Source organism: Henckelia pumila, chromosome 4, assembly GCF_033568475.1.
Source record: "Henckelia pumila isolate YLH828 chromosome 4, ASM3356847v2, whole genome shotgun sequence".
Classification (NCBI taxonomy): domain Eukaryota; kingdom Viridiplantae; phylum Streptophyta; class Magnoliopsida; order Lamiales; family Gesneriaceae; genus Henckelia; species Henckelia pumila.
The window spans coordinates 21,689,326-21,712,379 of NC_133123.1; the positions used below are offsets into that span (position 1 = coordinate 21,689,326).

Below are 23,054 nucleotides of genomic sequence, written 5' to 3' on the forward strand. Positions count from 1 at the left end.
GATAAATCAATTCGATTACAAGAATGTACCTCATCTTGGTATTTCATGGTTTTATAGATATTGAAAGTGACAGCGTCACCACCAACTCGTAGAGTTAGTTCACCCTCCTGCACATCAATTAACGCTCTGCCAGCCGCCAAGAATGGTCTTCCCAAAATTAGAGGGACATCTTGATCTTCTTCCATGTCAAGCACTACAAAGTCAGCAGGAAAAATAAACTTATCTACTTTTACCAAGACGTCTTCCACAACTCCTCGAGGATATGTCAGAGAACGGTCTGCCAACTGCAGAGTAATCGTGGTTGGTTTCACCTCACCAAGCTCCAAAGACCTGAAAATAGACAAAGGCATTAAATTAATACTTGCACCTAAATCACATAATGCCCTATTGACAGTCGCACCACCAATAATACAAGGAATAGTAAAACTCCATGGATCTTTCAATTTCTGTGGCAGTTTATTTTGTAGGATGGCGCTGCACTCCTCTGTCAACTTCACTGTTTCAAACTCTTCAAGTTTTCTCTTCCTTGCCATCACATCCTTCATGAATTTCACGTAGTGTGGCATCTGCTCCAAAGCATCAGCGAATGGAATATTTATATGGATTTTCTTGAAGATGTCAAGAAACTAGAAAACTTCTCATCCAACGCTTTCTTCTTGAACTGCTGAGGATATGGCAGAACAGCTTTTGGCACAGGCGATTTCTCAGGAACAACTGCAGACTTGCTAGAATTTTTGCTATCAGAATTTTCGGACTCCACCACAATCTCTTCAATTTCCTCATCATCCACTGTCTTTTGGTTATCAGTCCCAAGTTCTTTACCACTTCTAAGAATAACAGCCTTGCATTGCTCCCTAGTATTAATCTCGGTGTTGCTAGGAAACACACCTCTCTGCTGATTATTCAATGCATTCGCCAGTTGACCAATTTGTGTTTCAAGATTTTTCATAGAAGCGCTCACATTGGTCAAGTGCGTCTCCATACTATCAAGCCTATTCTCATTCCTCTTAAATCTTGTGGATGATTTTGCAATGAAATTACTCACCAAATCTTCCAACGATGCTTTACCTTCACCATTCTGAGTATTGAACCCCGGTGGAGGATTCAACACATTCTTATTGTTTGCATAGGAAAAGTTTTCATGATTACACAAACTAGGATGATACTGATTGGGTATAGGATTACCTCGATAGTTGTTGTAATTCCTGTTGTTCACATATTGAGCTTGCTCCACACTCTCAAATCCATCAGCAGAATTTACGGCAGTCGCCAGTGATACTGTCTCAGTAGAACTTTGATTCCCTTTGGTCAGTGCAGCCAACTGTGTAGAAATAGTAGCCATCTGAGCAGTCAAAGCAGTGAATGCATCAACCTCATGAATTCCAGCAGGCTTCCTTATTGAAGATCTCTCACTCGGCCACTGATAACTGTTAACGGTCATTTGCTCAAGCATCTCATAAGCCTGTTCAGAAAATTTAAAAAATATTGAACCTTCAGCTGCAGCATCCACAGAAATACGAGTTGGCCCGTTCAAACCATTGTAGAATAACTCAATTTGTTCCCAGTCCGGAAAATTATGATTTGGACACTTTCTAAGCAACTCCTTGTACCGCTCCCAGGCTTCATACAACTGCTCAAAATCTTGCTGTTTGAATGTAGTAATCTCTATTTTCAACTGAGTCGACTTAGCAGGTGGGAAATACTTAGCCAGAAATTTGGAAGCATATAATCCCATGTAGTGATACTCCCAAGAGGTAGTGATTGCAACCAACTACGAGCATTGTCCCTAAGAGAGAACGGGAACAATCGTAGTTTGATGGTGTCCTCAGTAACACCATGAATCTTCACTGTGTCAGCAATCTCCAGAAAAGTACGCAGGTGCAAATTTGGATCTTCAGTAGCTGCACCCCTGAACTGATTTTGCTGCACCATATTAATAAGAGCTGGCTTCAACTCAAAATTATTCGCCGTGATGTTCTGCCGAGCAATCCCAGAATAATGAGTATTGATCACCGGTCGAAAGTGATCTCTGATCGGCACCGGAGCATTATTGACAGCTCTTTCCCTTTCTTCAGCCATTTGTTGCAACTCTTCTCTTCTAGCTTTTCTCAAAGCTTTAGCAGTTTTCTCGATTTCCGGATCAAAGAGCAGTGAGTCGTAACTTTGGCTTTTTCGCATAAACTGCATAGACAGGAAAAATTTTAAAATTAGAACCAACAAAATAAAATAAAATGCTCTAAATCAAAATTAAGACTAATTAGCACAATTTAATATAAATCAAATAAAATTCACTCCCCGGCAACGACGCCAAAAACTTGTTGCGTGTTTTTTTTTGCTCGCAAGCGCACGATGTCAAGTTATAATATAGGAATTAAGTCCAAATCGATCCCACGGAGAATGAATAAATGATATTATATCAAATATTTGCAACTAATAAAATCCTAATCCTATGTAGAGCTACGAAAATGGTTTGATTTTTATAAAACTAAAATTTGCAAGAAACAAAACTAAATAACCATGAGTTCATGAGAGAAAAATTCAATAAGCGATAAATGCTAGAGGTTCGAATTTACTTGAACGTCCACCACAATTTATTTCTAATGATTGTTCAATTATTAATTCTTCTAGTTTATTAGTCAAGAATCCCTATTATTTTCTATTACCTCTCTCGAGTGTCAAGCAGAAATTCGTATTCAATAACAAACTCAATATCTCTATCAAAGTTCAATTATTAAATCCGGTAAATAGCACAAGAATTCTTCTAATGACTTCTATGGAGTTATATGCCTCTCGAATAATATAAACACCAAAGATTTATTTTCCTATGTCGTATTCAAAATCTCCTCTCTCGAGTGATAGATTCTAAATAAAATATCATTCAATCTATGGACAGTAAATTGAAAGCATTAAAATCAGGAAAACACAAATAAACTGTGCGAAGAAATTTAAATATATAAATCAAAATATGTCAATCATGGTTTCCAGTCAAGATCCGTCTACCTCTAGACTAAGAAATTAGTTCATAACGCAATTCAAAATCAAATAACTCATGTTTTTCCAACAATCCATAAACTAAGAAAAATAGAGTTCAAAGAGAAACTAGAACGAATTAGAATGAAGCTTCTCCGTCGCCGGATGCCGCCGTCTTCAGTCTTCGTACCGGAATCTCGAGCTCTTGTGAATCCAAAACTCTTAATCGTCGTCTTATGCTCTGGAAAACTCTCTAAACCCTCGTATATCTTCAGAATAAGCCATAAATTCCTTTTTAAACTCGATCAAGACTTTCCAAAATTATGGACACTGCGCAGCGCTGGAGCGCCCGTCATTTTCTTCCAACAGCGCTGGAGCGCTGCATATGTAGCGCTGGGGCGCTATTTCCTCGACTTTTCACCTTTCGGAAGACTCCGTGTAGCGCTGGAGCGCTTGGCTTGTAGCGCTGGGGCGCTAGTATGGGCACTTTTATTTCTTTTTTCTTCAACTCTTTTTTACCTCTTTTTCACTTCTTTTGACCAACTAAAATGAATAACACTCAAATTCCTGCAAACAACACAAACAACAAGAGACATGCATAATATCGCTCAAAACACAACAAAAGCCAAGTTAATTCATATAAAATATATGTGCAAAAATTGCACTTATCAGGGACCCAAAGAACTCGCAGGCCTAGACTGAGAGAAAGACCGGTTCCGCCGAATGCTATCCTCCGCTTGGTGACAGCGGCTCACCAAACCCTCGTAGGACATGTCGTCACCGACCGCCACACGGTCATGGATCTCAGGGTTAAGGCCCTGAAGGAACAGATTATAATTCATCTCAGAGCTGTAAGCAATCTCGAGGCAATAGGACAACAGATCAAAGAACTTCTGCTGATACTCCTCAATAGACATGGCTCCCTGACGCAGACTCAGTAACTCATCCGCCTTCGTCTGACGGAGTGCAGGAGGAAAATACAGATTCTAAAAAGCTGTGCAGAACTTGGCCAAGGTGGCCACTCCTCTCACCGCAATAAAGGGTGCAGAAGTAAACCTCCACCACCTACGGGCTCGCCCATCCAGAAGATAACCAAGTGTCTCCATCTTCTGCTCCTCAGTACAACGATACGTCTGAAAAGTCGTCTCCATGCGGTCTAACCAGTTCTTTGCATCCTCCGGAGACTCGCCTCCGACTAAGGGCTTAGGACCCATCTGCAAGAATCGACGCACACTGAAATGATCCTCATCACGATGACGATGATGACGTTCCCGACAATGCTCACGATCATCATCTCCCCAACGTCCACCTCCACTACCATGACTACTCTGGTCATCATAGTTCGCCATCTACAAAAGTACCTCACGGTTATCTTATGCAGAATCTAAATCCCAATAATACTATGCATGCTCTGATACCATAAATGTAGTGACCCTTACCGAGATCACCTACTAAACAGAACTAAGACATGCAATTAACTTAATAAAACAGTAATCAGAATTAAACTGCGGAAACCATAAACAATATACAATCCCAAGGAAATGAATCTGTAAATACCCAAATAGTTATACAACCAAATCAAATAGCTGTATCAACCCAATACAAAAGAATAAACCTAGACGAAGCTCCAGCTGGCCAACCACTGACTAGCCCCTCTTGGATCCACCCGCCTCGTCCAATCGCAAACCTGCCTCATGGAATAGGGTGTCCAAAAACACAGAGTACGAGACGTGAGCATAAAACGCTCAGCACGAGAGTATGAGTATACATGAATGCAAGTGAACCGCCTACTGACTAGAGATCAAAAATAGATAACAGAGACAGGCCGGTCCCTGGTATGTAGCACGCTGTGCCGTCGCTTTAGGAGGTGGCTCACATACCGAAATACTAGTGGATACGCCGGACCCAAATTGATGGAAGTCCATCCACTAACAGGATAGGGTAGAACCCTACTAACAGACATCTCAAAGGAGAGAGTACAAGATGCAAATGTATGCAGAATATAATCATGACATATAAATCATGCAGTCACATAATACAAAATACTCAGTCAGGATATCTCGAACAGTACTTTCGTACCTCAAATACTAGGCAAGTGCTATTAGCTCTAGGTCCACGCCTATAATCCGCACTACACTGCCAAATGATACTAATATCATTATAGTGCTCTAAAAGCCTTAACTAAGCTATTGCATACTCCTAAATATTTTTAGGAAGCAAAAGCTATACCTTCGTTCGTCGTTAGCCCTTTGGTGTCGTTGCCTCAAAACTAGACCACAGCTCTGCTGCGACGCCTGGATCACTACGCCACTTCCGGATTCCCCACGAGACGCCTAGAATTTCCTAGATTTGAGCTAGAAGACTAAGGAATAGAGAGAAGAGGTGAATGGTGCGACTGAAAGTGAAACTCGGCCCTCCTATTTATATACGGAGTTTGGGCCGTCTGAACTCCACTTCGGGCCCTCCAAACATGATCGGACCGTCCGATCTTGACTTCGGGTCGTCCGAACCCAAAAATACGTCATTGCTTACGTTGGCACAATGACATCATCCATGACGTCTGTCGGCGGAACGATTGGAGCGTCCGAACTTGCCTTCGGATCGTCCGATCCCGTTCGGAGCCTCCGATCCTCCACTTCGGATCGTCCGAACTCGAGTTTAGCAAAAGCGATTAGTTCCTTAATCTCTTTAATTGGTTACGGGCTACTATAATTTGGATACCTAAAAAATAGGATTTGAAATTGAAATTGAAATTGGATTTGGAATTGGATTTTAAAATATATGGAATTGAAATTCCATTTTGGTGATTGGAAAAAAATTAAAATATATTTTGGAATTTGATGGTATAAATTTTATATAAATGATTTTTTAAAAAAAAATTTTAAGAAAACTTAAAATTTATAACCAACGGATATATATTTATTATTAAAATATTTTTATTATTTTTATAAACACAAATCCCGTGAAATCCCATGAAATCCGACCAATTTTATAAGGATTTCAGTTAGTTAAATGAAATCCCACGAAATCCCATCAAATACCAATCCCATTTTGAAATCCCGTTTTGCCAAACACTAAAACAGAATTTTCAAATCCAAATCCCACCAAATCCAATACAATTATGTGATTCCAAACAGAGTGTCAATCTTTGGTTGTATAAGAAAAACACACAGGCTCCGTTTGGTAGCCTATATTATTAATATGTGTATAAATTATCCTATCAAATCACATGTTCTTCTAATCATATTATTTATCCATCTATTGATTATTTATTTTACATCAATCTAATCATCAATTATTTATCTTGCATCAATCAAATCATTTAATTTAAATTAATATATTACCCTTTATAAATAATATTATTCATATTTTATTTATTGTTAAAAGTTAAAATGGTAATTTGTCATTTTTTAATATAAAATTTTATCAATCAAATCAATAAATTATAATCCATCAATCAAATCAAATATTATATTTACTATCATTTTTTATTTTTTATTTATTACATTATATTACTTATCTATGTATTATTTATCTCATCATACCTACCAAGCGATATCATACATTATTATTTGGGAAATGTTTTTTTTCTTTATTGTTTCAATTAATTGTTTAAAAACTAAAATTTGAATAAAAAAAAGAAACTAAAATTGAGTAATTATATTTTTATTTGAGGATGATTTCTGGTTAAAATTAAAAGAATTAAAGTTTTTTTTACGATAATTTATTGGGGTATATTTTTTCTAGAGATTTCAAATTAGTTATGTCATTTTTTAAAATATTGTTCTACCAAATATTTAAAATGAGATTTATTAAATCTCACCCAATTCTACTAATATATGGAACCAGATGAGCTAGTGATCATACTATATTGTGAAAATTCTAATAGTAAACGAAATCTTTTATTTAAAAAAATTAATAGGCTTGGTATATCCTTGAACTTTTAAAACTATGACATACGTGTAGAGGTGTCAAAATGGGTTAGGTCCGTCGGGTTGGCCTGTCCCGCCATATAAAATATGTGGGTTGGATTGGTATTTTCTCAACCCGCCTAAAAGATGGGCCGACCTGGCCCGTCTCGCCTAATGATGGGTTGGGGAAGCTGTTTTGAAAATACTAAAGCGAGCAAGAGACTTCCTCACCTGATCAAAGTGTCTATTTATAGACTTGAATGACAACGTATATAATTTTAAATATTATATGAAATCTTCAAATTCTTTCTGTTGCACTGTTTGTATATGTCATGTCAACATTCTCTACAAAAATATATGCTCTGAGTATGCGTTGGTCGTTGCAGAAATGTCAGTGTATGGAGAACTCTATCCGCTGAGATAAACTGAGTGTCAATCTGAATATTCTCTGAGTGATGATTAATATGATTGTGCAAACTTCAGTTTCCTGATGATATGGCAGTTGAGTGGAAAAAAGGTAGACTAAGAGTAGTTGGATAAATAGCAGTTGATCAACTTGGATACTCAGTCTAGGTAGATAAACTGCTTGTAAGCTTTTAGCAGTTGACGTGCGAGCAGTTTACTTAGCTACTTTCGGTTTCACAATGCTATCAATTTAGTGACTTGATGGAGATCGTACAGTTTAGCTCTGCGATTGCAAAAAACCGAAACTTAAAATCTTTAACACCATTTTTTTTAGCATTTCATATTTTCATAAGCATGAGTGATGAATATGGGACGTCACAATGTGTGATGTTTGATTTTGACTCGAAAGAGAATAGATTCGAAATCGCTTCAAAAATATTGATCAACATATGGTTAAATCGACTAGAAATAATATTCGGTTTCAGTGTGCGATTTTAGAAAGAAAAAAAAAAAGGAATTCCATAGTTGTTGAATGTGTTTTTGTTTAATTCAATTCAATTAAAAATAATTGGAATAGTAAGTAAAAATAGGATTTTAATTCTAAAAATAATATAATCAGGATAGAGAATTTTATCATAAATTTAGATAATTCTTGCTTGATTAAATTCAATACATGAGAATAATTGATGTTTGATACCACTGTGTGTTCCCAGTCATCTTATTTGAATTTGAATTTATCCTAAGCTTGATCCGTTATTTAATTTAAATGTGTTCTTAGATCTAGAATAATTTATTTTATTAACAAAAATCATTTTTTTTTTGTATTTGGTATAGATTAAATTAGATAGTTCATAATATTAGTCTCGGTAGGATCGATACTTGGACTCATCAACCCAATCCCTAAATGACATGTAAATTTAGTTTGGCTCGTTGGGTCGGTCTATCTCGTCACTTTAAATAGATTGTTGGGTTGATAATTTTCTAACATGTCAAAATACGGACCGACCCGTCCCGTCCCCTTAGTCTATTTTAATATCTTAAGTGTGCTACTGGTCTATAGCATATATTAATATAAGATATAGTAGAACTCCTATGAGACAGTCTCACGGATTTATATCTGTGAGATGGTTCGATGAGATGCATATTTACAATGAAAGTAATATTTTTTAGCTTATAAACTAATATTTTTCTATGGGTTGGGTTGGGTTAAATAGAATATTCATCTCACAAAATTAATACATGAAATGTCTCATATGAATTTTTTTTGTATAAAGTATAATTTTACAAGTAGAAAATTTATCTCTGAAATATGTTAGTATTAGAGTCAAACTTTTGAGTTTTTATTTTGTTATGTTCTGTTTTTTGTGCCATGTTTGTAAAATATATGTTTTGTAGAAATATAGTGTTTGATAAATAAGTTATTCTAGTAATAATTTTTCACATAAATCATTTTTGTAGAATCATGATGAGAAGAATTCCATCAGCTTTTAGATTCAATTAAGTTAAGCATAAGTAAGAATTTGTTTGATTAAACTTGTTAAAAACAGCTCGTAAGATGTTTTAAGAGCTTATAAACTGTCATAAGTTTTTTTTTAAAATAAGTTGTTAAGATATTTGAATAAATTTATTTTACAAGTTTTTATTGAATAAATTACCAAAAATGATATAATATTTGAAGGTTATTGAATATAGTTTTAGGATTTTATCATAAAGGTTAAACCTATATTACAAACAAAATAATTTTTTTTTCATATTTTAATTTTAAAATTTGATATTATTTTAAAATTTTAATTTTAAAAAATATTTTATATTTAATGGGTAGAGGACGTGGTGGGAATTTATGAAAATATACAAAACTATTTTGGAGAAGTAAACATTTATAATAAGAGTTTTTTTTAAAAAAAAAATAATAGAATCGTCCCAACGTTTTTAAAAATAACTTATTTATAAGCAGTTAAAATATCTTATTTTGACCGTTTGAAAGTTGTTTGATCAATTGTTACCAAACAAATTTGAAGAGTTTATAACCTCAAAAATAACTTATTAGCTCAGTCAAACACCTTCTAACTCAAAATCTCAATTTTAGGAAACACGTAAAATTAGAGTCCGTTTGGACAAGTACTTTAAAAACATTGTTAGTATTTTATAAGTTAAAAAAATTTAAAGTATGTGTTTAGACAAGAGCTTTATAAAACGTGTTTTTAAATTTTTTTTCAAGTATAGTTTTAAAGAACAAATAAAAAGTGTTTTTTGATGTTTTTAAAACTGAATGCAATGATGGAAAACAAAACATATTATTTTTAATTAAAAAAGCGGTTTTATAAAACAATTGTCCAAATACATATTTATTTTTAAAATAACTTTTAAATATTTTATAAATTTTTTAAAAAAGAAACACTTTTTTTTATAAAAACATACATGAATACATGTTCAAATGGAGTCATAGTTTTCTAAACCAAAAGACAGTAATCATTTTTTAAAGTGATTGCAACTCTAAAAATAATAATTTAAATGAGGTATGTTCGAAAGAAAATTTGACATCTTTCTTTAAGATAAAAGTTAATAAAAACCTAAAATTTAACAAAATAATTGTGGTATTCATAATATTTTTGGATGAAAAGTAACATGATTAGGGGCGGAGGGACTATATGCATTGGGGGGGCTTTGGCCCCCAACCACCACAAACCCACCCCACCCCCCACCCCCTAATTTTTTTTTTAGTGTTTATAATATGCTAGCCCAATGCTGGCCCCCCTCGTGAGTTTTGAAAAATGTACTATTTTATTGGTATTGAGTTGTGAAATAATCTATGTACACTTTAGCCCAATAAATAAAAATAATAGGGTTTAAACTTTGATAACAAGTTTACAAATTTGAGAATACATATTTATTAGCGGTTAGCCGATTTGTTTCCTTGGCCGATTTGTTCCTTCTTTCACGTGATCTCACTTATGCTACAACTTTGAAATCAAAGATATGATTTCTTTCATATTTTTTTATTCTCTTGAGTTTTATCTACTTTTAAATTTGTGAGGTATGTTTTTTTTAAAAAAAATATGTATTACTATTAATATTTTATCAGCAGATTTCTAAGTTTTATTTGTTTTTATTTCTAATATGTATTTGACAAAATTTTTAATTTTCTAAATATATAAATTGTTTTTTATTTTTTTTTACAGTTTGTTTTGTAGATTTTCTAGTTGGGCAAATTCAATATTTTCATTATTTATTCTTTTTAATATATTATCGATTAAACATATTTATTGCTTTCTTGTTTTTTATTTTTAATATGAGTAATAATTATTTGCATTATTTGCATTATTTGTTGCTTTTAATATATTATTGATTATATCAAAGATTTATATGTTATTATTTGAACTTGAGTCAAATTTTTTTGTAAATGAAAAAACCACAAACAATTGATTCGTTCTTCAAAAAAAATGATGAAATTCGAATATCCCAATCAAATCCATCTATAGATATTAATCATTTGAATTCTGATGGTCGCCCTGCAAAATCTTTAAGAATTGAATGCAATGACAGATTTGATGTTCAATCAATAGAACGTGATCCAGGACTGCGACCGCGAATATGGGAGTACCCCATTGAAAAGCGTGATAAATTTAGAAGAGCTTGTATTAAAGCTGGTCCATACCAATGTATGCTTTCAAATTATCCAAAGTCTAGAGAAAAACATCCTCGTAGTTTTCAAGCATCGTGGTTTAAGTTATTCCCATCTTGGTTGGAATATTCTCGTATTGCAGATGCTACATTTTGTTTACCATGTCATGTATTTCATGCTCAAGATAGACCTTCTGGATTAGATGCATTTACTATTAACGGGTTTTGTTCATGGAAGAAGGTAAGAGATGGGAAAAATTGTGTATTTTTGGCACATATTGGAAAAGATCTGACTTCGCCTCATCGAAAAGCTGAGAAAGCATGTGAAGATCTCATGAACCAACAATCATATATTTTGCAAAGTTTTGAGAAGTTCACATCTCAAGAAGTTGCTGCTAATAGAATTTGCTTGAAATCTTCAATTGAGGCGACTAGATGGCTTGCATTTCAAAGATGTTCTTTCAGAGATCATGATGAGTCCATAACATCAACCAACCACTGATAAGTGCATTTTGTGTGCATTATTTCGTGATATGTTTATATCTATTTTGTGTTCATTCATATTATTTTTATGTGTTTTTATGTGTTTTAGTGCATGCTTGTGTATTTCACTCCTCGGGTTAATTTTGTAGGAAAATGAATTGTTGAAGAGTGAATTACGGAGCATCTTTGTTCAAAAAATCAAATTTAATTTAAAAAGTTAGAAATCCGATCTTTACTGTTCAGAATAAATTTTAAGATGTTTTAAAGCTTCTGTCAAAGTTTCAGCTCAATCCGACGGCTAGATCTTGAGATATGAATTTTTCAAAATCGTTGCTCGCAGCAGAAATTTTGTTGTGTGCGCGCGCGCGAGTTGCTGATCCAGACTCTGTTTTTTGTTCTGCGCGCACGCGAGGCTTCTCCAGGCGCACGCGCGCGTGTTCCGACATCAGATTTGTTCCGAAAAGTCCTTGTTTTGGAAGGAAATTAATTGGTATGGGTTCCGGACCATATAAATAGAAGATATATCATATTTTTGGGGGTTCCAAAGTTTCAGAAGGCAGAAAGATTGCACAAGGAAGAAGGCGGATGTTGTAGGCTTGGGAGAGAAGATTTATTTTCTTTATTTTGTTCTTTTTTTTTAATTTTTGTTTAATTATTGTTTTTAATTATTGAGTAGTTTGTTTTCAACCAAGACGGCGTGATTGGGCCGAACAAATTCATGTAAAACTTGGATGTTTGTTTGAGATTTTTCAGAGTTGATTTTATTTTAGTGATTGTCAGATTTATATTTGTCTTGTGAATAGTCTGATCAACTGTTTGCTTGCATGTTAATCGATTCCAAGTCGATAGAGGAAGTTTTGATTTTGATCACTTTGATAATCAACATATTGTAAAACCGACTAGAAATAGAATTCGGTTTCAGTGTGCGGTTTGGGTGTAAACTGAATTTTCATAAATATTTAATGCATTCAAATTTGATTAGAATTACGAAAGATTAATCAGTCAATATTTGAATATGTTTGATTGTTTTAGAAATAGACCTTTGAACAAGATAGGAGAATTTCCGTGATCTAAGATTATATCTGAGTCCTGAATCAACTACATGTTACATGATTTTTTCGGTATCTACGTGTGTCTTGGTTGTCTCGTTTTAATTAATTTTATCTTCAGTTATTTTAATTCTTATTTCTTAAGCAGTTTTTATTTTAAATTATTATTTTATTTAAATCAAATTGCTTTTATGATTTTGTCTAGATTAAGCTAAATAATTAATTCTTGAGAATTGACTGCAGTCCCTGTGGGATCGATACTTGAACTCTCAGTCCACTTTACTATTACTTAACCTGGTGCACTTGCCAGTAGATTTTTATCAAACCGATTTAGCCGGTCAACCACTGTTGAGTTTTATAGCCTCTTACAATGACAAAGTAGTAGAAGTTTTGGACAAAGCTCCACGAAATGCATCATTTACATCACCAACAACACAAAAACAAATTTTGCAAGTCTTGGCAGCTAAAGTCAAGAATATTATTCGAGAAAAAATTGGTGATGCTAAATTTTGTATCATCGTTGATGAAGCTCGAGATGAATCTAAAAAAGAGCAAATGTCAATTGTCTTGAAATTTGTTGACAAAGATGGTTATGTGCAAGAGCGCTTTTTTGGACTTGTTCATGTTAAAGACATTGTTGCATCAACATTAAAAGAAGGTATTTTTTCTGTCCTATCTAGTCATACACTTGACGTTCAAAATATTCGAGGACAAGGTTATGATGGTGCAAGTAACATGCATGGTGAATGGAATGGATTGAAAGCTTTAATTTTAAGTGAATGTCCGTATGTTTACCATGTTCATTGTTTTGCACATCGTTTTCAATTGGCCCTAGTTGCTGCGTCGAAAGGAGTTATCACAGTCCACCATTTTTTTACCAAGTTAAGCTCTATTATCAATGTTGTTGGTGCCTCGTGTAAGCGTAATGACCAATTAAAAGCATCTCATGCATCAAATATTGCTCATTTACTCAATATTAATGAGCTTGAGAGTGGGAAAAGACGTAATCAAATTGGTTCTTTACAAAGGACAGGTGATATACGTTGGAGTTCTCATTTGAAATCTATATCTAGTTTGATAAAGATGTTCAATGCAACATGTGAAGTTTTATTGAGTATCATTGAGGATGGAAATACACCTGCTCAATGTGGAGATGATGCAGCTTATGAGATTTTAACTTCTTTTGAATTTGTTTTTATTTTGCATCTTATGAGGAAGATTTTGGAGATTTTCTAATTTACTTTGTCAAGTCTTTCAACTTCAGTCTCAAGACATTTTGAATGCAATGCATCTTGTTTCATCTATTAAGTTGCTTATTCAGAATTTGAGAGATGATGGATGGGATGAATTTTGTTGCAAATGTTAAATCTTTATGTGAAGCAGTTAGTATATCTATGTCAGATTTCAGTGCCCAATATATTGCAAGAAGAGGAAGGGCTCGCCATCAACAAGATGAAATTACAGTAGAGCATTATTTCAAATTTGATCTTTTTAATGTTGTTATAGACTCTCAATTGCAGGAATTGGACAACAAATTCAATGACAACACAGTAGAGTTGATTATTCTTAGCTCAACATTAGATCCAAGAGAGATGCACAATGCATTCAGAATTGATGATATTTGCAGACTGGTACAAAAGTTTTACCCAAAAGACTTTGCAGAGCACGAGATGCTACAATTAAGAATCCAATTTGAGCATTTTGATCACGTGCGGCAATTTCATGATTTTAGAACATTGAAAACTATGACTGATTTATGCCAATAAATGGTGAAAACTAGAAATTCGAAAATTTATCCGCTTGTGTTTAGAGTCATAACACTTATTCTCACGCTTCTAGTTTCTACGGCTACCACAGAGCGATCTTTTTTTTTGCAATGAACATAGTAAAGACTACACTTCGTAATAAGGTGGATGATGATTTTCTTAATGATTGTTTGGTGTATATTGAGAAGCAAATTGCTAAATAATTTAGTATAGATTCAATTATAGGTGATTTTTGTGATATGCAAGAGAGACGTTCTAAATTCTAATAGATCTGGGAGTAATGATGTATTTTGGAATATTTGATCATGAATATTGATGCATTATTTGATGCAAATATGATATATTTAAATTTTATTGTTATATATAATAAATAGTTGATCTTTTTCAAGTTTGTTTATGGCCCCCCAATATCTAGTCCTGACTCTGTCCCTGAACATGATTATTTGAGTCTGGATAAAACTTAATAGATTAAGATAATTTTGCGTTTCCGAATTAATTGTAATATTGATTAAATATATGATATTGAATTGAAATAAATCAAAAGTATATTTGATGATAAATAAAAAATATTCATATATATATAATTATAATAATAATTATTATAATTCTATTTTATAATAGTTGAGGGTACATAGAAATTGTTTTGGAATATCAAAAACACACCAAAATATTCTTCCACAATTACCCTTCATGATTTATATTGATTTCACTTTTTTAAGTCTAAATATTTAAAAGTTTTCTATATTACCTTTTCGATACTCAACCACTAACCAAAAAGACAACTCTCATCATAACCTCCACTACTTTACATATCAATTTGACAAATTAGTTCTTCAAATTTACTTATTGATTACAAAAATCAAATTTTAGTACATGTGCGTGTGCTAGGGTTACTAGTTAGAATTATTATTATTATTATTATTATTATCATATTAAGATACGATTGCTCTTAAATTTAATCGGTAATTTTATTGGGCCGGGTGAAAGCCCAATGGAGCAAAAAGAATCGTGTAGAAGTTTTCACTTCCTTCCACAGAATGCCCCCTCATTCAAGTTATTTACCAGAATACCAGAGTATATAATTATTTGTCTGCGTCCACTCCTCTTCTCCATTTTCATCTTCATCGGGTTCCTTGATTATTCTCCAAGCAATAGAAGCAGGAAAAAGGATTCTTCTTTTTATTTATTCCTAAAAGCTGTTGTTTTCTCTAAAATTTGGGGGAAAAATGGCGAGACCCGATCAGGAAGCAATCGACACTTTTATGAACATCACCGGCGTCTCGGAGGCCACGGCAATTCAGAAACTCGAGGCACGTTTCTAGTGAAAATTATGTAATTGGTTGTTCTGCTTATGTTGTGATTCTTTTGGTGGTTGTTGTGGTTGGTCGATTGTTGTTTGAATCGTTTGTTCTTTCTGGGATTTGTGAAAAGTAGTTTTATGATTCGAAGTTTTGATTTATTGTGGCGCTGCGTAGTGTGTTGGCTGTTAGCAGCTAGGGTTCGTGTTGTATGGAATTCGAAGAGATTATGATTTTTATGTGTTGTTTAAGTTCGGTTTTTTTTTTCTCTTCTTTTAAGATCCTGGTTAGAAGATATGGTTGGGATTGCAGTTTAGTGGATGGTTATCACTCGCGTTTCTGTTAACCAATTCAGATTCGTGTAAGCTCGAACTTCAAGTAATCGATGTTTCTCATATTGCTAGAAAAAAGCGATTTTGAATATTATTACAGTATCGAATGTTGTTATAGACTATAGTATTGATGGGTATGGGAATTTTTTGAATGAGTTGTAAGCTGTAGTTTATTGGGCTTATTTTTTATTTTTTATTTTTTTATTTTCATTTTTAAAATTTTGTAGCACCTGTGGTGGTCTGAAAATGCTTGGGTCAATAAGTGAATACACACTCTTTTGCCACTATCATCGGCATTATAGCACAGAATCAGTTATGATTTGTTTCTCAAGGAATCAATTGTTGAATTGCTACTTGAGCATTTACCGACTAAAAACATGTGCATTTAGGGGTCGATAATCTGTATTTCGGGGCGTGTGTGCTTTAATCTTATGCTTCATAGTTTCGCCTTTTTGACATTTGTGAGGGATGAAACGAGAATAAAGCCAGAATCCTGTCCCACTCTTTTCCTCTATCTTAAAGTTCTCGTTTTTTTTTGAAAAAAAATGTTCACTTGAAATGTCAGGAAATGGGATTTGAAGGCAGGTAAACTTCAAGAACGCACATGCACTTATATGGATGTCTAAGTTGTGCTGACATTTTTTGTTTGAAATACCTTACACTTTGCACATGCGTGGATATCTAAATTGAGTTGTTCTTTCTATTCATCATATTAATACCCATCTCTTTATTAGTTTATGCTACTCAGTAATCTGCTGTAGCGTCAATGCTACTTCACTTGTGTCAGAAATCATTTTATATTTAGAATTTCTTTTTGTGGGAAAGTGAGAAAAGGAAGTGTCTGCGTGCTTGCAAGTGGATCTGTTCATCTTTACAGGAAAAGCCCGCAAGATATGCACCTAGGCCTGAGGGCGGCAAGGCACTGCTTTTACAATAATTCCAAGGCACAACACTATTATCTAAATATTAAAATTTTAATGCTTAACCCTCCTCTCTTTGATTACGCAATCTCCCGATATTGCAGCTTGAGCCTAGGCTCCAAAGCACGTGTATATGCTTATAATAACTATTTTTTACCACGTGATACCTATTAGACATTTCTTGTGAACCCATAGAAAAAATATTGCTTTCAGATTATAGTTATATTTCCCACAACCCACCACAAATTTGTTCTTTTTTTAAATGAAAATGGAAATTGATGTAAATTGTTACAGATTCTTTATGCGTACATGTTTTACTCTTTGTCGAAGAATTTACAAATCTTAATGCAAGTTACAATGGTCATCTTTTAGGACTCTGTAAGTTGACAATACCTATCTGGTGTTTTAGTTTGATTAATCAAGAAGTAATCTGTGTTTGCCTGTAGTGCAATAATCATGTTTATCAGAAAGGAATGAGTTCTCTTGTGTTTCTATTATATCTTATAATTTCTCTTGGGTAAGCATCAACCATTTTGCTTAAGGCCTCTCATGGAACATGTTCATGAACTTGTGTTATTTTGTACTATCTGTGGTGTTGGTTGAATCTTTTTATGCCGTTTGTTGTGCAGGAGCATCGTGGAAACCTTAATGAAGCTGTTAATGCACATTTCACTGAAGGGGATAGAAACATGTTAGTATTTTGACATGTCTTCTCAAATCTCTCCCTCTTAGTTATTTTGCAGATTATTGCTTTTATGGTTCACGTTTTGTAAGTCATCCGTGTTTATGTCCACTCAGAACTCAAGAGGTATCATTTGCTGGTCCATCGGATGATGTTATGGACATAGATGATCCAACACCTGTTGAAGTTCGCAGACCATCTTCTTTGCTATTCCCTTCAGCTAGAGATTTGAATCCTTTCTCTCTCCTGAATCCTAACTATTCCAGAAGTACTTTTGATAGTGATACGGGCATCATGTCTCAGTCACCTTTTGTCTCACATCCAAGAAATGTGAGAGAGATTCCAATTGAGGTGAAGGATGGAGATGGGGCATCGAGGCCTCCTCACAATGTTCCTAACATCGAAGAAGTCACTGATACTGAACACGATTTGGGCAGAGATATACATGGGACCATTATTATAGACGATGAAGATGATGAGAAGGATGTGAATACACCCTCTATCGGTGCCTCTGGGTATGGGAAGCATATTAGTTCTGTGAATGCTGGACCAAGTGCTCCTCCTGTCATGGATGTGCCCGACTATAGCAATGATATAGAAGAGGAAATGATACGAGCTGCGATTGAAGCTTCAAAGCAGGATGCCAAGCTATCAAATCAACAACACGACGAACATCTTGTATGTGATGTTTTGACACTTTATGTGCTTTTATCCTTTAACTTGTGATGGTTTATTTTCCTATGTATCCTTTTCATATTGGTACAGGATCTCATGGAATCTAGTGCTCGATCTAGGCAATCACTCCATGAAGATACTGAGCTTGAACATGCAGTTTCTCTGTCGTTGCAGGTATGTTCTCTGTTTTGTTTGAGTGTCTGCACGCGCAATTTGAAATAAAGGCAATTACTGCTCCAATTAAAATTATGTGAAAATGCAGACCGCAGAGCAAGAGAAGGCACTGAGGGAACTAGAAGGGCATGCTGGAGCTTCAGAAGTAAAAGCTGAGAAACATTCTGGCATGGAGGAACCTGGAGAGGCGACATCCTCAGATGGAAGGTATATTTTTCTGCCTGACGTCCTTGATTGACTTTTTTCATAGGTTTGTTGTGTTTAAGGTAAATTCCCTTCAACTAATGAACAATCATATGCAAAAAAATAAACTATATGTGGCATTCTCTTGAGAATCAGGACACAATGCGCCAGGGGCATGTCATATATAACATTATAGAATGCTGTTATATGTCAGCTATATGTTTAGAACTTTGGCCGACAATGTTGTGGCTTGAGATATTAACTGAAAGAGAGAGAGGTGAGGTATTAAGTTGTGATTACTATCTACGAGAAAAATCTACTGTTGATGAAAATTGATCAAGCACATGACAAGTGGGTAGAAGTTACAATATCAGATGGACGGCTTTTCATTTCCTCTCTCAATGAGCAATTTGCATTTTCTCTCTTTATCGTCAATAAATTCAAAGCTACTCGTATCATGAGTTGTAATTTGTTTTATCGGTTTGTATCATGTACTTGATCTGAAACAGTACACTTCGTATTTTCATTAACGTAGGAACTATGTCTCCCTGCTGTTAAAATATGCCTGATGCAAATTTTATGAATGGAAGTTACATCAGCATTTAATCTGTAGGAAATCCCAGTTGGAGGTTGGAGGCTCATCCATCCAAGTGGATGCTGAAGATCTAGAAAATCCTCCGCTGGTTAGGCGAAGGAGGAGACGTGTATCTTCTGTTCCTGTTGAGACAAATAAAGATACTGAGAAAGCTGTGGCTAGCCCACCTTCAAGTCCTCGGGAGCACAATAATGTGAATCGTTCTCAGCGCAATGGAGATGACATCACTGCTGATATGGTAAGTTTTATTTTTTGTAGTTTTCATGCACACACCATTTTTCAGTCATCTGGAAAATATGATGATTGCTTTATTTGTTTGATATTTTGAAAGTGGGGTGGCATCTCATCTGAAGAACATGATGAAGCCGTTATGCTAGAAGCTGCAATGTTTGGTGGGATTCCGGAAGGAAGTGGATATCATTTCCCTTATGCTCCTCAGCTCGGTCAGAATGGTTTTGATAGAGCCATGGGGCCTTACTCGATGCAGGCACCTCGCCCTCCTTCGCCTTCGCTTACTGCTCAGAGATTGTTACGAGAACAGCAGGTTTGCATCATTAGCTTGTACTGATTTCTAGGTTCAAAACTTTACATTTTTATAAATTTGGATGTTTTTATTGCAGGATGATGAATATTTTGCTTCATTACAAGCTGACAGGGAGAAAGAATTGAAGGCCAAGGAAGAAGCTGAAGCTGCTCTCGCCGAAGAGAAACGGAAGGAGGACAAGTTGCGCAGTCAGCTGCTAGAGGAACAGGTATCTTGTAGAAGATTATGGATTATGATGACAGTTGAAGCATTTGTTAGATCACCCATACTGTGATTTCTTCTTGTGGACTTGTCTTCATTATATAGCAATGTTCTAAAAAGAGGCAGGCGATAGGCGGGCAGTCACCCACCGCCAAGCACCTAGACGCCTAGGCGGTTTTTTCTTTTTAGCCTAAATATCTAATTATTATTGTTCATCTTAATATTTCTTCACTAATTCTCTTTATCGAATTCAAACTCAAAATACATGAAATACTAATTCTCTTTATCGAATTCAAACTCAAAATACATGAAATATTTTCCGTCTTCATCTGATACAAATTGATTGGAAAATATGTCAAATAATGTTTTTTTTTAAAAAATTATATATTAATTTAAGCGGCGCGGCCTAGATGGCCAATTAATGTAATAACATCAATAAACTTCAACTGTCTAAAAATCGGCACGGTGGACAACGGCCTAGAGACCACTTCCTTAAGAACACTGTTCTATAGATTCATTGAGGATAAATATTTGACATAATATTTCCTTAATATTTTCATGTGGTCATCCTCGGTGGTGTCATTTTGATTGTGGATCAAAAGAAACCTCAAGAAACATAATCTGAGATATAATTATGCTCTATTGGCTTAATAAGTTTGAATTTTTTTTTGATGAAATTAATAAGTTTGAATTTCTAGGAAGTTGAGAAACCATATACCTTGTTGCAAATGGTGATCATTCTATTGTTGTGGTGTGGCTGTGAACTGACCTTTTGTTTTTTGTTTCAAAAAATTGAGCATGACTTTCAACGATTTTTGAAAAAAATGTGTTGCATGCTTCTAAAAGAATCAAGTTATGGATTAAGGGTATCTAAAGAGTTTATGTTTCCATTGACTAGGAAATTGAGAGACAATTGGCAGCAAAAGAAGCTTCCCTTCCTCAAGAACCAGCACCAGATGATGAAAATGCTGTCACACTGCTTGTGCGAATGCCTGATGGAAGCAGAAGAGGTCGACGATTTCTCAAGTCGGACAAGCTACAGGTATATATTGGTGGAGTGGGAATCATGTCCGCTCTCGTGGGGGAGTATCGATTTTGAACTGGAACATGCATGTGATTTATTCTTGAATTCTAAACTCAAGACATCCAAAATGTAATTGTAATGGCTCTCAAGCGGTGGGATATATCACATCCATGTGTAGAATACTTATGTATGTTTCCTAGGATGGGGATTTATTCACTTTTAATCGTCATGAGCTGACTCAGATTTTCTCAACTCCTTTCAGTATCTTTTTGACTTCATTGATGTTGGCAGAGGGGTCAAACTTGGCAGTTACAGATTGGTAATACCTCTGTCTATTCGTGTTTTTTACCCTGATTTGTGTGCTTTGGGTTAAATCTCTCCGAAAATGCTATCTGGCTACTGTTGTTAAATGTTAACCTAAAAAATCTATCTGGCTATTGTTGTTAACGTAAAAAATACATACACTATAGTATTCAAACATGGCAAGATCATAACCTGATATTATCTTATCTAGTTTGCAAGTCTCTCTCTAGATTTGCTGGTTAACTTCACCTGTCATCATGCAAGTCTCTTATTACATACTCTGTAGCATTCAAACATGGCAAGATCGTAACCCGATATTATCTTATTATCCAGTTTACAAGTCTTTCTTTAGATTTGGTGGTTAACTTCACCTGTCATCATGCAAGTTTCCTATTATGCTGTCACAGATATTTCTTTATTATGCATGAATATTACTACACATCCATCAAGAGACCCCTAGAAGACCTGGTCATATGCCAAATGCATATTGCCCAAATAAGCAACCGGAAAGATGAAGGGTATCAAAATAAGGAATTTGTTAGTTCACCTCCCGAGTATGACCCATACAAATTTCCATATTCTACTACTGTATTTACAACTGTGTGTAATATATGCATTCCCTCATGTATATATGTGTGTGTGTGTGTTGTCTTGATTACACACTATGATATAACGTGCTGTTTCTGATAATTCGGGCATTTTTTTGTTTCAGGTGAGACCATATCCTCGACGTGCTTTTAGTGATGCGGAAAGTGCCTCAACTCTCAATGAGTTGGGTTTGACCAGCAAACAAGAAGCTTTGTACCTGGAGTTGATATAACACATACTTGTTTCATATAGTTTCTAAGAATGCTCATCATAGGCCTTCACAGGTTCGTTGCTTTTGGAAAACTATGATGTCGATACAATCGTCTCTTGGGCATACGTTTATATGTATTAATACCTATGGTACTCCAAAGTCAATCGAATTACTGAATTGAGCTTGACAATTTCCAGTTGTGCTTGAATTCTTATTTGTCTATGCTTGGTCGGGTTAAGCACAAGGTGGTGGTTTGTTGATCTGGGTTCAATCATTGGATTTTCCCGGTAAATGACATCTATAGAAGTGCAATGATCATGTCAACCTTGCTAACTGGTCTGAGTCTCTGCCATATAAAATTGTTGCGAACTGAAATGCGGCGTTCGGGTTTGTTTCTCATGGTTTCATGGCTTGTGACTCGATGTTAGGATCACTACAAGAAAACAAGGTGGTTAACGAGGGCGAAAATTGTCATGAATTAAGTATTCGTGCTCGAATACCATTTGAAAATATTTGAGCATGAAGATGGTGAAATTTGCAATGGTTTTGAACAACTGTAGTCAAAGCAACGGTGGTTTCTCTTAGGCTATGTTTGGTAGGAGTGATAAGGGGTGATTGTTGGTTAATCTTACATTTATCCAATGTTTGAATCGTTTTTTATTTATCCAGCAGCCCTTGATTATTTTGAGTGGCCTGCACTGTTCAATCTAATTCGGGTGATAATAGATCCCTGCTCATATGCGTGATAATTTTCCTTTTTTCAACAGTAATCATGATAACATGTGATATTGTCTATAATACCCTTCCATCTTCTTCAACATTTTGTCCTTTTATCAAACCATCATGACCGTGAGTCTTATAGCAAAATTTTCAATCTTTCATCGATCGTAACCCGAAACAGGTTTATTTTTTTTCAATTGAAAAGCATACGGGTTCATTTTTTTTCAATTGAAAAGTATGACCACCATTTTTTTTTGTTTTCAATCGAGTCTATATAAAAATTTTCAATCGAAAAGCATGACCACCATTTTGTTTTGTTTTCTTCAAATTTCAAGGATTTTGTGAAGTTAACATTATTGGAAACGAATTTATTCCGCAATAGCATTTTTTGCGTTAAGT

General features: G+C 34.8%; 3 protein-coding genes and 1 non-coding gene across 5 annotated transcripts; all 4 read left to right on the forward strand.

Moving 5' to 3' along the window:
* Positions 1-1,571: 1,571 nt before the first annotated feature.
* LOC140869894 (small nucleolar RNA R71) lies at positions 1,572-1,677 on the forward strand. Its single transcript, XR_012146884.1, has one exon. It is a non-coding gene; the product is annotated as a small nucleolar RNA R71 (small nucleolar RNA).
* Positions 1,678-10,686: 9,009 nt separating this feature from the next.
* LOC140860638 (uncharacterized) lies at positions 10,687-13,675 on the forward strand. Its single transcript, XM_073263642.1, has 2 exons — positions 10,687-11,362; positions 12,753-13,675. The coding sequence occupies exons 1-2, from the start codon at positions 10,687-10,689 to the stop codon at positions 13,673-13,675; spliced, it is 1,599 nt and encodes a 532-aa protein (XP_073119743.1).
* A 98-nt stretch (positions 13,676-13,773) lies between these two features.
* On the forward strand, positions 13,774-14,205 carry LOC140860639 (uncharacterized). Its single transcript, XM_073263643.1, has one exon. It carries the CDS (start codon positions 13,774-13,776, stop codon positions 14,203-14,205), a length of 432 nt encoding a protein of 143 aa, XP_073119744.1.
* Positions 14,206-15,310: 1,105 nt separating this feature from the next.
* Positions 15,311-22,630, forward strand: LOC140862626 (plant UBX domain-containing protein 8). Of its 2 annotated transcripts, XR_012143785.1 has the most exons (12): positions 15,311-15,515; positions 17,385-17,446; positions 17,554-18,115; positions 18,203-18,286; positions 18,375-18,493; positions 19,083-19,302; positions 19,396-19,608; positions 19,685-19,816; positions 20,708-20,851; positions 21,096-21,152; positions 21,849-22,008; positions 22,133-22,630. XR_012143785.1 is itself a non-coding variant. In XM_073265657.1 (11 exons), exons 1-11 carry the CDS (start codon positions 15,432-15,434, stop codon positions 21,954-21,956), a joined length of 1,785 nt encoding a protein of 594 aa, XP_073121758.1. In that variant the 5' UTR covers positions 15,312-15,431; the 3' UTR covers positions 21,957-22,131. The 2 variants fall into 2 exon arrangements, 1 of the variants encoding a protein (XP_073121758.1); XM_073265657.1 differs by lacking the exon at positions 22,133-22,630 and having other exon boundaries at positions 15,312-15,515; positions 21,849-22,131.
* The last annotated feature ends 424 nt before the right edge of the window (positions 22,631-23,054 follow it).

What these genes read in the sequence shown, in the direction of transcription:
- LOC140862626 (XM_073265657.1), top strand. Translation starts at nt 15,432, where the DNA reads ATGGCGAGACCCGATCAGGAAGCAATCGACACTTTTATGAACATCACC. An exon ending in CGGCAATTCAGAAACTCGAG is followed by an intron (nt 15,516 to 17,384) that starts GCACGTTTCTAG and finishes TTTGTTGTGCAG; the next exon opens with GAGCATCGTGGAAACCTTAA. An exon ending in CAGTTTCTCTGTCGTTGCAG is followed by an intron (nt 18,287 to 18,374) that starts GTATGTTCTCTG and finishes GTGAAAATGCAG; the next exon opens with ACCGCAGAGCAAGAGAAGGC.
- LOC140860639 (XM_073263643.1), top strand. Translation starts at nt 13,774, where the DNA reads ATGGATGGGATGAATTTTGTTGCAAATGTTAAATCTTTATGTGAAGCA.
- LOC140860638 (XM_073263642.1), top strand. Translation starts at nt 10,687, where the DNA reads ATGAAAAAACCACAAACAATTGATTCGTTCTTCAAAAAAAATGATGAA. An exon ending in ATGGCTTGCATTTCAAAGAT is followed by an intron (nt 11,363 to 12,752) that starts GTTCTTTCAGAG and finishes ACTTGCCAGTAG; the next exon opens with ATTTTTATCAAACCGATTTA.